Genomic DNA, 13,095 nt, shown 5'->3' with positions numbered 1-13,095 from the left:
ATTTCCCCAACAGCTTGAATTATCTGGGCATACTTGCTCCTTACTGCCATCTCCAGTTTCTAGATGAATTCACATGGAGAGTATTCATTTGTTTGAATATTATTTGGTCATATTTTAGGATTTAGGATTAGCTTTCAGTAATTCAAGCAGGTCCACTTTTCCTTGTGCGTTAGTTTTAAAATTTCACTATTTCTTAGAAGGTCAAGTTATGTGTGTGTGTGTGTCGCATGTGTGTATATGTATTAAGGAGCGCTGGTGGCGCAGTGGCTGAGAGCTAACCAAAAAAATCTGCAGTTTGAGTCTACCAGCTGCTCTTTGGAAACCCTACAGGGCATTTCTTCTCGGGTTACTATGAGTTGGAATTGATTCAACAGCAATGGGTTTGGCATATATATGTATATAAAATGCTACATGCATTATATATACTCTATGCATATATATATTTTTTTATGCATGTACTATATATATGGAAACCCTGGTGGTGTAGTGGTTAAATGCTACAGCTGCTAACCAAAAGATCGGCAGTTCAAATCCATCAGGCGCTCTGGAAACTCTGTGGGGCAGTTCTGCTCTGTCCTATAGGGTCGCTATGAGTCGGAATTGACTCGACGGCAGCGGGTTTGGTTTTTGGGTTATATGTATACACACACACACACACACACACACACATATACATAGACACACATATGTAAATAAAATCTTGAAAATCCTGACTCAAAAATACAGATTTGTAAGGATCATTAAATATCCTGATGGCTAATACTCAGAAGTTTAAGAAATTAGGGAAAGGAATGGAAGATGCAAGGATACTCTGATTTTTTTTTTTTTAACACAAAGATAATATATTCCCATATAAATATATTATATATTAAATAATATTAAAATTATACTAAAAGGGAGTCTTGTTGTTTTTCATTTAGGGCATGTACTTTATTCCATAACCTTCCAAGATTCTGAAGTTATTTTCATCTTTCTTAATTTAATATTTATCAAAATGGTACATGATCTTAATATAATCATTTTTATTCTATCATAATTACAAACTAATGTATTGGTCAAAAATAATATTACTTTCTATCACAATTTTTTGTAGCACAACTGAGCTTCTTGGTGAACATGGGAATTTAGAGAAACCATGCTATTTTATTTTCTTTGTTAAATATTTGTTTGCTTTGCTTCTTGCAGCTTGTTAAAAATTACATTATTTCTGTTAAAAATACTGTGACGTTGAAACCTATATGTTTAGATGTTATTTGAAGCATAGTCCTACCTGGCTAACTGTAAAATCATGTAAAATTACCGTGTCCTTGCCTTTCTACAACCTACCAGTCCTCAATCCTAATGTCCCCTCTAAGATCCAGGTGTCTTTCCTCTTAATCGTCCTAAGACTTTCTGATGTGTCCAGTTTAATTCCAAAATTATTTCCATGACTTTTTCTTACTATTTCTGCTGTGCAAGTATCATCAATTACAATGACAGTCATATTCAAGGCCACTTATTTTGAAAGCTTTGCTAAGATATATTTCATATACCGTAAAATTGACATATAAAAGTGTCCTGTTCAGTAGTTTTTAATATAGTCAGAGTTTTACAATCATCACCACACTCTGAGACATTTTCAAGACCATTAGCTGTCATTCCATATTCCTGCTCTTCTGCCCCAGCCACAGGAAACCACTGGTCTACTTTTTGTCTCTATGAATCTGCCAGTTCTAGACATTTGTTATAAATGAAATGACACTATATGTGGTCTTTTGTGAAAGGCAACTTTTGCTTAACATAATATCTTCAAGGCTCATTTATGTTGTAGCCATGTGTCAGTACTTAATTTCTTTTAATTACTGAATAATATTCCATTGTATGGATATACTACATTTTGTTTATCCACTTACCAGTCGTTGGACATTTAGGTTTTTTCCACCTTTTGTCTATTATGAATAATGCTTCCATGAACATTTGTGTACAAGTATTTGTGTGAACATATGTTTCCAAATCTCCTGGGTATATATCTAGAAGTGGAATTGCTGGGTCATATGGCAACTATGTTGAGCATTTTGAGGAACTACCGAACTCTTTTCCACAGTGGTTGCTCCATTTTGCATTCCAATTTTTCCACCTCCTTGCCAACACTGGTAATTGTCTGTCTTTTTGGTTTTAGCCATCCTTTGGGTGTGAAGTGGTATCTCATTGTAGTTTTGATTTGCATTTACTTAATGGTTCATAATGTTGAACATCTTTTCAAGTGCTTATTGATAAAATTCCACTTGTGATATCTGCACACAGCTTGATCCAAAAAGCCTAATTGTGTTCAGATGTAATTTTGAACATTTTCCTCCATTTTTTGAGGCTATTTTGTTAGAGAACAAAGAAATTGGGCTCATCAATACTTTATTTAAGTCAGTTACAAAGTTAGTCCAACATCTTTGCTCTTCATTTTATGGGGGAGGTGGGTCTTGGTAACACTTGTGGTGACTTTCTGGGGATAGAAGGAGGAAAACTAATTTTTGCTTAAAGATTTCCAATCTCAGTGAAGTAAGCTGAAAAGTGTGCACCTAAACCCATTGCCGTTGAGTCAATTCTGACTCATAGCGACCCTGTACCTAGATTACCATTACATGCTTTCCTCTTCTTCTTAGGGTAGTCTCGGTATCATTCGAGGTCCTTTCAGTTGCATATGACTGAAAACCAGACCAGTGTGGCTTAACAAAAGCAACATATTGGCTCCCATAAGCTGAGAGGACTCCAATTGTACCACCAAGATTCATGTTTCAGCTCGATGTCCTATGGATTGGCTCCATTCTCATGATTCTCGAATTGATTCCTTGAAGCTTCCGGTTGACCTCATTACAACACTCAATTCAGGAGAGAAGAGAGATTGCTTCTCTAATACTCCACCAAAGTCCTAAAATTGAGTCTCCCGCTCTTGATTGGCTTGACCTGAGACACAAGCTCACTCTTGAATGCATGACTGTTGCCAGCAAGATGCAATAGCCATTGGCTGAGCCAAAGACATGTGGTTCCCTGGATCCTGGGGTGCATTCGGCTTCGCTTGAAGCATGTGGGCTGAGGCTGGCTGGCAAGGTGTGGTCAGGGAGGGAAGTGGAGGCTGTGTGGCAAATTGAAGATTGATTGCTGCCTGCTCAAAGCCACAGCCTACAGACAGGCATCTTCTCTCAAAGGGCAGTTCTGGGAGGAACATTAAGCAGCCAGTGAGGGCAGTGGTTCTCAAACTTTAGGGTGTATCGGAATCACCCTTTTAAAACAAAGATTGCTGAGCTTGCCCCAAGAATTTCTCATTTGGGTTGTCCTGGTATGGGGCCTACGATATGCATTTCTACCAAGTTCCCAGGTGATGCTGATGCTGCTTGTTGGGGGAACATACTTCAAACCACAATCTAGGGAATCTTCTTATTTTATTTAGACAGAAACAATCCCAGAAAGATAAAAACCTATTAACCAATCAATATGAATGTGATCATAAATTATGTGTCTAGAAATGCACTAGTGTACTTTAAGGCTCTTCATAGAAGACCATCATGACAATTTCCTTCAAAAATGCATTTGTCCTGTTTGGCAATATAGATAGCTACTTTCCATTTTAAGTCTGTTTCTTCTTATTGAAGTAATAACAGAGATTAAAAATTGTTGCTCTCCCTGTACTCCCCAATCCAAGCGTAACAACCAAAAGCTAAACCCATTTCTGTTGAGTTGATTCCAATTCATAGCAACCCCTTTACAGAAGCAGATTGTCACATGTTCGTCCTGTGGAACGGCTGGTGAATTTGAACCACCGATCCTTTGGTTAGCAGCTGAGTGAGTGCTTAACCACTGTGCCACTAAAACCAAAAACCAAACCTGGTGCCGTCGAGTCAATTCCAACTCATAGCAACGTAGGACAGAGTACTGCCCCACAGGGTTTCCAAGGAGCAGCTGGTGGATTCAAACTGCCTACCTGTTGGTTAGCACCTGAGATCTTAACCACCGCGCCACCAGGACTCCTTAATCCAGGTATAAATAGGAGTCCCAATTTCTTGAAATTTATCTTCTTTCATTTACTTTTTCACTTACTCTATTATATTTGTTGACAGTGTTAAAAATGTGAGTATGAGTTACTGGGGGGTTAAATCAAAATGGCTGTCCTTCATTTTTCAGTTACATCCGTAACATTTTTCACTTTAAGAAAGACATGGATAAAGCTCTAAGATGCGCTAACATAGCTAATGAAACTCGCTAACATGGAATATTCTAAGTGACATCTAAGGGAAAAAACCTGTTTTAAGTCAGTAGTGTGGCACACAGTAGGCATGGGAGCTCTTTTTGGGCAGTGAATAAATAAATGAATGAATGGATGAAATCTGGAAACGCTGTGTTTCAGGGTTTGATTTTGAATTCCCTTCCCAGGATTTGACACTTGGTGTCTAATATTCTCCGGGATTCTCACTGGATTTATCATTATTGCTTTCTTTATAGAAGAAATAAAAATATCAGAAGATGATGAAATGGAGAAGCTCTACAAATCCTTAGAGCAAGCAAGTTTATCTCCTCTTGGGGACAGACGACCTTCAACCAAAAAGGAATTGAGAAAATCCTTCGTTAAGCGGTGCAAAAATCCATCCATAAACGAGAAGCTCCACAAAATCCGAACCTTGAATAGCACATTAAAGGTAAAAAATTTCAAATTGTGGATGAACTCTTTGAATGTGGGAAAAGGAATGGCTGGCTTTTCCAGGGGATTCATGCTAATCAGAGTGGATTTGTATATGTGGCGGGGAGGGGGGAAGGGGGGCAGGGAAAGCAAATATAATCTTTATAGGATGAGATGACCCTTGGCCTTCTTAATGTACTAGGACAGTTAAGACATTCACCCAGTAGCAGCCAAGGCCATTTTCCATACTAGACCTTGATTTTTACATTCCCTGATACAACATTTCAAATTTTAAGCTAGTAGAGAGCAAGGAACATGTATGATTTGTTTTTGTAGCCCTTGTACCTAGCATGTCCCTGGGTGGTGCAAATGGCTAACACGCTTGGCTACCCAGAGGTACTATGAAAGAAAGTCTTGGTGATCTACTTCTGAAAGGTTACAGCCATTGAAAACCCTATGAAGCACAGTTCTACTCTGACACACGCGAGGTTTCCATTGAGTCAGAATCCAGTAAGTGGCAACTGGTTTGGTACCTAGTACAGTAACTGGCTCAATAAATGTTGACTAGAGTCTGAGACAGTCAGCTGGTGAGAGTGAACAGTAATATTAATAAGATCTTGGAATTTCATCTGATTCCATAGAAGGTCCCATTCATTCATTTCTAGATTTCAGATACAGCAGACACTCAGTGACTCTTATCTGTACACGTGGGAGTCAAAGAACACTGTGCGAGCCAGGAAACGTGAACCCTTACATCTTCTGGTAATAGAACAGTGTATGTTTTTACCATGTAGGTAGGGGATGGTGTATGGGAAGTACTGAAGCTATTTTCAGGGCCTCCCGTCGGTGAAGTGCTCTTCATAAGAAAAGCATCCTGCTTGCACATTTAGATTATACCATGAACAGGAGGAGGCCAGGATACTTTGTAAAATAGTCCTGAATTAGCAGAAGACTTATAGATTCTGGGAATGCTTGATAGATCCTGCAATTTAATTCCGTTTTGCACATGTCCTAAGAATTCTGAGTCCCTTTTCAGGAAGAAATGTACACAATCAAAAAGATAAGGCTACGAAGAGAAGGTTGGGTGATGCTTAGTCAGACGTCCCAGTTAGTCAAGAAAATTAAAAAAACAAAACAAAACAAAACCTGTTGCCACTGCCATTGAGTCGATTCCAACTCATAGCGACCCTATAGGACAGAGTAGATCTGCCCCATATAGTTTCCAAGGAGCGGCTAGTGGATTCAAGCTGTTGACCTTTTGGTTAGCAGCTGAACGCTTAACTACACCGTCACCAGGGCTCCTCAGTAGAAGACCTAAAACCCCCGAAAGGCTGCAAAAATGAGACTGGAAAATAAGAATAAAAGGCATAGCTTAGCTAAACCAAAACCCATTGCCATTGAGTCAATTCTGACTCATAGTGACCCTATAGGACAGAGTAGAACTAGCTATACAAAGAAAATCCAAATGCTGAATTGCCCAACTGCACAACTGCAGAGAAACTCCCTAATATTTAATGATGAGGGATAGTACTAGTGCCCATCTCAGAGACTAATATGTTATATTCCACAGTATGTACAGAATTGATAAATAGGTTTGTTCATTCAGTGTAATATGCCCTGGAGCCCTGGTGGTGCAGTGGTTAAAAGCTCAGCTGCTAACCAAGAGGCCCGCAGTTTGAATCCACCAACCGCTCCTTGGAAACCCAGTGCGGCAGTTCTACTCTGCCCTGTAGGGTCGCTGTGAGTCGGAATCAACTTGACGGCAACGGGTTTGGTTTTTCATTTATGCTGGGATTTTATTGTTTTATTTGTCTGTAATGACTGATATAAAACCAAAAAACCAAACCTGTTGCCTTCTAATTGATTCTGACTCATGGCAATTGCACGTGTGTCAGAGTATAACTGTGTTCCATAGGACTTTCAATGACTGTGCTCTTATAGAAGTAGATTGCCAGGTCTTTCTTCTGTGGTGCTCTGCTGGATGGATTTGAACTGCCAAACTTTCTGTTAGTAGCTGAGTGCAAACTGTTTGTGTCACCCCTCGACCTACATGATCACTTGATATAGGTGAATAAATTTTTTATTGAACACATATTTCCTGCATGCAACTATTCTGGGGTACTGGGATCCATTGAGTGGGCCCCATTGTGCAGAGGAGACAGAGGAAGACAAATAGTTAAAATACAGTGAGGTGAAGACTGTGGTTATTACATCTGCAGGGTCCTTTGGGAGCCCAGGGGGGGAAGTGGCTGAGGCAACAGGGACAATGCCACAAAGGTGCTGACAACTGGTCCATAATAATAGTTGAAGAATATCAGGAAGAGAAGGGAAGGGCATTTAAGAAAGAGGAACTGGCCCAGGCAAACGTTCTTAAGGTTGACTAGGAAGAAAGGCCAGGTGATGTTCTGGAAAATTAGTCAGAGAAAACTCTATGGGTTACAATAGTTCAATCTTGTTGTCCATGGTCACCATGAGTCGGGGGCCAGCTCCAGGGCAACTAACAACATGTCACAGTTCCTGTGGGTCAGGAATCCGGGCGTGGCTTGGCTAGGCACCTTTGCCTCAGGATCCCTCACAGGCATCATTTGGGTTGTCATTGTCTCAGGCCTCGACTGGGGGAGGGTCTGCAGACAAGTCACTCATGGGGTTGTTGGCAGGATTCACTTTCTTGTGGGTTGTTGGCCTGAGGTTCTGGATTGCTCACTAGATATTGGCCCAAGACTAAAAAAAAAAAAAAATTTTTTTACCTACCCTTTTTTCCCACATGAGTCTCTTCCTAGGGCAGCTAACAACATGGAAGATGGTTCTCTCAGAGTGTGTAGCAAGGAGAGTGAGCAAGATGGATTATAACCTCATCTGAGCAGTGACATGACATCACATTCCATTTAGAAAGAAGTCACTAGGTCCAGCCCACACTCAAGAGGAGAGAATTACACAAGGGTGTGGACATTGTAAGCAGGGGTCACTGGGGTTCATCTCAGTCGTCACACCCAGGTAGATAACCGCTCCCTCGGTATGTTCCTGGAAAGTGGTCCTTCCCATAACCCATTGCTGTCAAGTCGATTCCAACTCATAGTGACCCCACAGGACACGGTAGAATTGCACACAGGGTTTCCAAGGCTGTAATCTTTATGGAAGGAGACTGCCACATCTTTCTCCCACAGAACGGCTGGTGGGTTTGAACAACCGACTTTTTGTTCAGCAGTGGAGCTCTTGACCACTGTGCTACCGGGGCTTCTTGGCCCTCCCCACAGAGCCCTTAAACCTCATCAGAGCGTGATGCTAGGGGCTGATAAGATGCAGCCTATGTTATATGGTCCTATCAGCCTCCTCAGTAGGTGGTAGGACTTGATGATGTAGAAATAGGCCTAGCTGGAAAAAAAAAAAAAAAAGCATATCAACCTAGTCAGTAGAGAAAGAATGTGGAACCTGTGTGGTTATTAGAATGATTTTTAACTGTCTTTAAAATTCAAAGCAGGCAGGACAGTGGTTGGTTGCCTTTGAGGAGAAGAGGAGGATAATGACTGGAAGAGAAGGCACTGGGTAGTGTCCCTTTCTTGACCTCGGTGGTGGTTACGTAGTGATGTGCATTTTAGGATGATTCGTCAAGCGGAAGCCTTATTTTGTGTGTGTGTGTGTATACTTTTCTGTATGTATGTTAACATTGCAATAAAAATGTTTAATGTTTAAAAGAAACTTCAAAGCGGCAGTGTGGACAAGGCAAAGACAACAGGATTTCAGGCAGAAACAAGGAAACTGTTTTAACAATAATGTTTATACTTGCCATAGGCACATTTTATAAATAAAGTTCCTACCCTGGCACTGGATTGGAAAGAAAGCTCTTTAGGGAAATTCTTCTAGGATATTGAGCAAACTCTCATGTCACTCTTGAAATGTAGATCTTTAGGAATTCCTGGCAAGTCAGCAATCGCTGACCTTTGGCTATGCTGTTTTTGTTTTACACGGAATGACTAATGGGATGATTTATGGGCCCAGATGAAATTTTCTCTCAGGCTGTTGTTGTTGTTGTTAGCTGCTGGGGAGTCGTCCTCCGACTTATGGCGACCCCCTGTGTTACAGGGTAGAACTTCTCCATAGCATTTTCTTGGCCGTCATCTTTACGGCAGCACCTCACCAGACCCTTCTTCCATGGAGCCTCTGGGTGGGTTCGAACTGCCAGTCTCCCTTTCTTGGTTACTCTGGCTTATGCTGAAAGGACTGAAGCCTCCTTCTCAGCAACTGCTCTGGTAGAACACATTTCCAGTGCTGTGCCTTGGATCAGTCCATCTGCTGAATACTTGGAATCTAGCATGAAAGTGTAGCCTTCTGTCTTTCACTGTATTTTTGGCACCATGGCCAAACTTTGCCTGCCTGCCAGAAAGCAAGGCAGGAGTTGTGAAAGTCCTTCAAAGCATTTGGTGCCTCCCATACTGTGCCAGAAGCATCTCCAGGCCAGGGGACAGTAGGGCCGTTTTGCGAGGCTACTGTTGACCCTCTCTCCTCCCCGGGGTGCCCAGTGCAGCCAGGAGCTCAGGAGATTGTGTTGTTTGACTGACTTCCTTCCTTTGTATTCTTTTCTACAGTTTCTTTCTTTTACCCATAAAAGCCCTAACACAGTTTGAGCCAAATGGCACGAAATTTGAATTGTTGAGAGCCAAGAGTGTTATGAGAAGCATCGGCCTGATGCCCAAAGTTGACGAGGCCCTTTCTTCAACCCTTTCATCAGATGTAGAGGGGAGATTAATACATTTTTGTCTTTTTATAAGTAAGCTTCCAAATTTTGTGAATCTGCAAAGATGTTTTCCAGCTTTTCAGTAAAATATTTGGCTCTTGCTCTCAAGCAAATGTCAACAGAATTTTAAGGACAAAGCAAAACTCCCTAACTAACTTCGTATGTAGCAGTGCTATTTACTGGCTGAAAGGTTGGCGGTTCTAAACCATCAGAGGAGCTTTGGGAGACAAGCCTGACAATCTGCTTCCGAAAGGCCACAGCCTTGAAAACCCTGTGGAGCAGTTCTACTCTGCACACTGGGGTCTCCATGCGTTGGAATCAACTTGATGGTAACTAACAACAGCAACAATGGTGATATCAGTGGATGAAAGACTTATTATTTTATTTATTTTTTTTGAAGAGCTATTTTTGAAGCCTAGATGTTGAGAACTCAGAAGAAAGGGAAATCTCTTGGCTTTGCCTGACTTTCTGGAAGCAATCCTTTAAATACTTCCCCACTTATCTAGCCCTCCTTTGCTCTACTTCTGGGTTCTGGTCAACCTGCTTCTTATTTCTCTCTGGCTATCTTCTTATTGTACTATTTTTCTCTCCTTCCTGGAACCCAAATATACCTCGTGACCTCCATCTGTCACCTCATACTTGCTGTCTTACTTCAGAATTATAAATCTCCAGTCAAGCTTTTCCCTTGATATACTTAGTATTTTGACCAATTTTGAAATATGAAAAAAGGAAAACAGAAAAATGGAATAAAACACCACAAACAAAACATTGAGCTAAAGGTAGAATATAAACAATACACTTGTGTGTCACTAATATATGTGATAAGGAGCCCTGGTGGCTCAAAGATTAAGTGCTCAGCTGCTAACCAAAAAGTTGGCAGTTTAAACCCATCCAGCAGCCCTGTGGGAGAAAAACCTAGAAATTCACTCCAGTGAAGATTAAAAAAAAGAAATTTTTTTTTTTTTTTTTGGAATGAAGATTACAGCCTAGAAAATCCTAAGGAAAAGTGCTGCCCTGTGACATAGGGTTGCTAACAGTCCAAGTCAACTTGACGGCATCTAAAAACAACAGCGACAACATATATGATAATCTATGACCAGATACTGCATTTGGGTAAAATAAATGCTACTGATTCCAGAACGCCTGAAACTGTATGCAGATTTGTGTGTCTCTTTCTGTGTGTGTTGGTGAAGGGAATCCTTCTGGCCCTCAGTAGGGTTCATGGGAAAAAAATGATTGAAAAGTAAATAGGTAATTAGTCCCAACATTTGTTCCTTATTTCATATTGTGTTAGTTATCCAGTGCTGTTATAACAGAAATACCACAAGTGGGTGACTTTTACAAATAGAAATTTATTTTCTCACAGTTTAGGAGGCTAGAAGTCTGAATTCAGAGCACCAGCCCTAGGGGAAGGCTTTCCGTCTCCGTCAGCTCTGGAGGAAGGTCCTTGTCTCTTCAGCTTCTGCTTCCCTGGAGATCTCCATGTGTCTTGGCATCTATCTTACCCCATCTCTCTGCTTGCTTGTTTAATCTCTTTTATATCTCCAAAGGGATTGACTCAAGATACACCCTACACTAATCTTTCCTCATTAACATAAAAAAGACAACCCATTACCAAAAGGGATTATGATCACAGGCATGGAGGTTAGAATTTACAACACATATTTTGGGGGGACATAATTGAATTCATAACATATATATTCATATTTTTCAACAATACTTGATGAGGGGCTAATATGTCTCATGCATTCTTTCAGGCATTTGGGGATAAAGCAGTAGACATATCAGACAAAATTCCTGCCCCGTGAAGCCTTTGGCTACTAACTAAAAGGTTGGAGGTTTGAATCCACCAGCCATTCCATGGAAGAAAAACGTGGCAGTCTGCTTCCATAAAGATTTACAGCCTTGGAAACCCTATGAGGCAGCTCTGTTCTGTCCTATACTTTCGTTATGAGTTGGATTTGACTCGATGGCAATGGGTTTGGTTTTCTTTTTTGCTGTTTGTTTGTTTAGGTCATTGTTGACCACCATAAGAGCATTTTTAGTTGAAGGCTAGTGGTAAAAGCCTGATGTCGTTGGTGTTGCTGGTGTTAGGTGCTGTTGAGTCCGTTCTGACCCATAGCAACCCTATGTACAACAGAACTTAACGCTGCCCAGTCCTGTGCCATCCTCACAATTGTTGTTATGCTTGAGCCCATTGTTGCAGCCATTGTGTCAGTCCATCTTATTGAAGGTCTTCCTCTTCTTCACTGACCCTCTACCTTACCAAGCATAATGTCCTTCTCTAGGGACTGATCCATCCTGATAACATGTCCAAAGTATGTAAGATGTAGTCTCGCCATCTTTGTTTCTAAGGATGGGAGCCAGATGGGAGAGAGTCTATGGGAGAATGGGCACGAGGAAATTGGAGACAGTGAGTAGAGACATTTTTGAGAACTTATTCTCTAAAGTTAAGGAGAGAAGTGGAGCGTTAGCTGAAACAGGGAAGGGAGGTCCAGAGAGGGCTTTTAAGACAGGAGTAGTAAGAGGATACGTGTATGCTGGTGAGAATGATCAAGTGGAGGTGGGAAATTGATGAGTCACAAGAAAGAGGGGTGAATTGCTGGGGTGATTTCCTTGAGTAGGAGAGAGGGGGTGATTGTGCGCAAGTGGGGGGATTGGCCTTTGGCTAGAGTGCAGATGTCTCATTCATGTTAACAGGAGGGAAGGCTACACGTATTTGTGCTGATGCAGGTGAATAGGCTATAGGAACTCTGAGAAGCACTCTTCTGATTGTTTCCATTTCCTAAAAAATATAGGGAGCAGGCTCGTCAGCCTCAGTGAGGATGGAGGGAAGAGTTTTGAGAAGAAATGAGAAGTTTTGAAATTGCCCTTGGGGAGAGTAGGAGAGAAAAAGGCTGAGGAATATATAACAAGATGGCTGGAGAGCAGTAAAAGTCCACTTAACATTAGTGGTCATGAATTTAAAGTGAGACTAATGACCATAGCTGTAAATTTTCTCCAGGCAAGTTTAGCTTTTTAGAGAGACTGCGTCCACAGTGGACATGGCCTGAATGTCTACTTGGTACCAAGCACTGTGATAGGTGCAGGACATACAGGGATGAACAAAATAGGTTTGCTGTAGCCTTCTCCCTGGGTGAAGCAAACGTTTTGCACTCGATTATTAACCAAAAAGTTGGCAATTCAAATCCACCCAGTGGTGCTGTGGAAGAAAGGCCTGGTGACCTACTTCCATAAGATTACCACCACTGAGAACCCTCTGGAGCACAGTTCTCCTCTGAAACACGTGGGGCTGCCATGCGTTGAAATCGACTTGATGGCAACAAGTTCGGCTTTTGGGTTTTAACCTTCATTAAGTAACTTTAGAGTAGGTGGAATGATAGATCGGTAAGCATCCAAATTCAGCATAACATTGTCAATACTAAGAGGGCTATGGGTATTGGAAGGCATGAAAGCAGAGAAAAAGCTTCTCAGTCTAATCTGGGGGTTCAGAGAAGGTTTTCTGGAGAACATGATGCCTAAAGTGAAAAAAAAAAAAAAAACCAAAAAAACCCGTTGCTGTCGAGTTGATTCAGACTCATAGTTACCCTATAGGTCAGAGTAGAACTGCCCCACAGAATTTCCAAGGAGCGCCTGGTGGATCTGAACTGCTGACCTATGGTTAGCAGCTGTAGTGAGTATATTGTTATTAGTTGCCCTTGAATTGGCTCAACTCGTG

The 13,095-nt window shown here is 41.3% G+C and overlaps 2 protein-coding genes across 15 annotated transcripts in view; one reads left to right on the top strand and one right to left on the bottom strand.

Annotated features, from left to right (window-relative positions):
* The window catches only part of OPRM1 (opioid receptor mu 1), a 199,843-nt gene that overhangs the window by 85,734 nt on the left and 101,014 nt on the right, over window positions 1-13,095 (bottom strand). The window lies entirely within an intron of this gene.
* Window positions 1-13,095, top strand: part of IPCEF1 (interaction protein for cytohesin exchange factors 1) — a 235,645-nt gene that overhangs the window by 214,805 nt on the left and 7,745 nt on the right. For all 14 annotated transcript variants that reach the window (XM_049904225.1, XM_049904163.1, XM_049904172.1 and 11 more), the window contains one exon: window positions 4,471-4,664. In XM_049904225.1, coding sequence (XP_049760182.1) covers window positions 4,471-4,664 — 194 coding nt within the window. The remainder of the gene's footprint in view (window positions 1-4,470; window positions 4,665-13,095) is intronic.

This window comes from Elephas maximus, chromosome 1 (assembly GCF_024166365.1).
Source record: "Elephas maximus indicus isolate mEleMax1 chromosome 1, mEleMax1 primary haplotype, whole genome shotgun sequence".
Taxonomy (NCBI): Eukaryota; Metazoa; Chordata; class Mammalia; order Proboscidea; family Elephantidae; genus Elephas; species Elephas maximus.
Note: the sequence above shows the minus strand (reverse complement) of the source record. Positions and strands in the feature narration are given on the sequence as shown.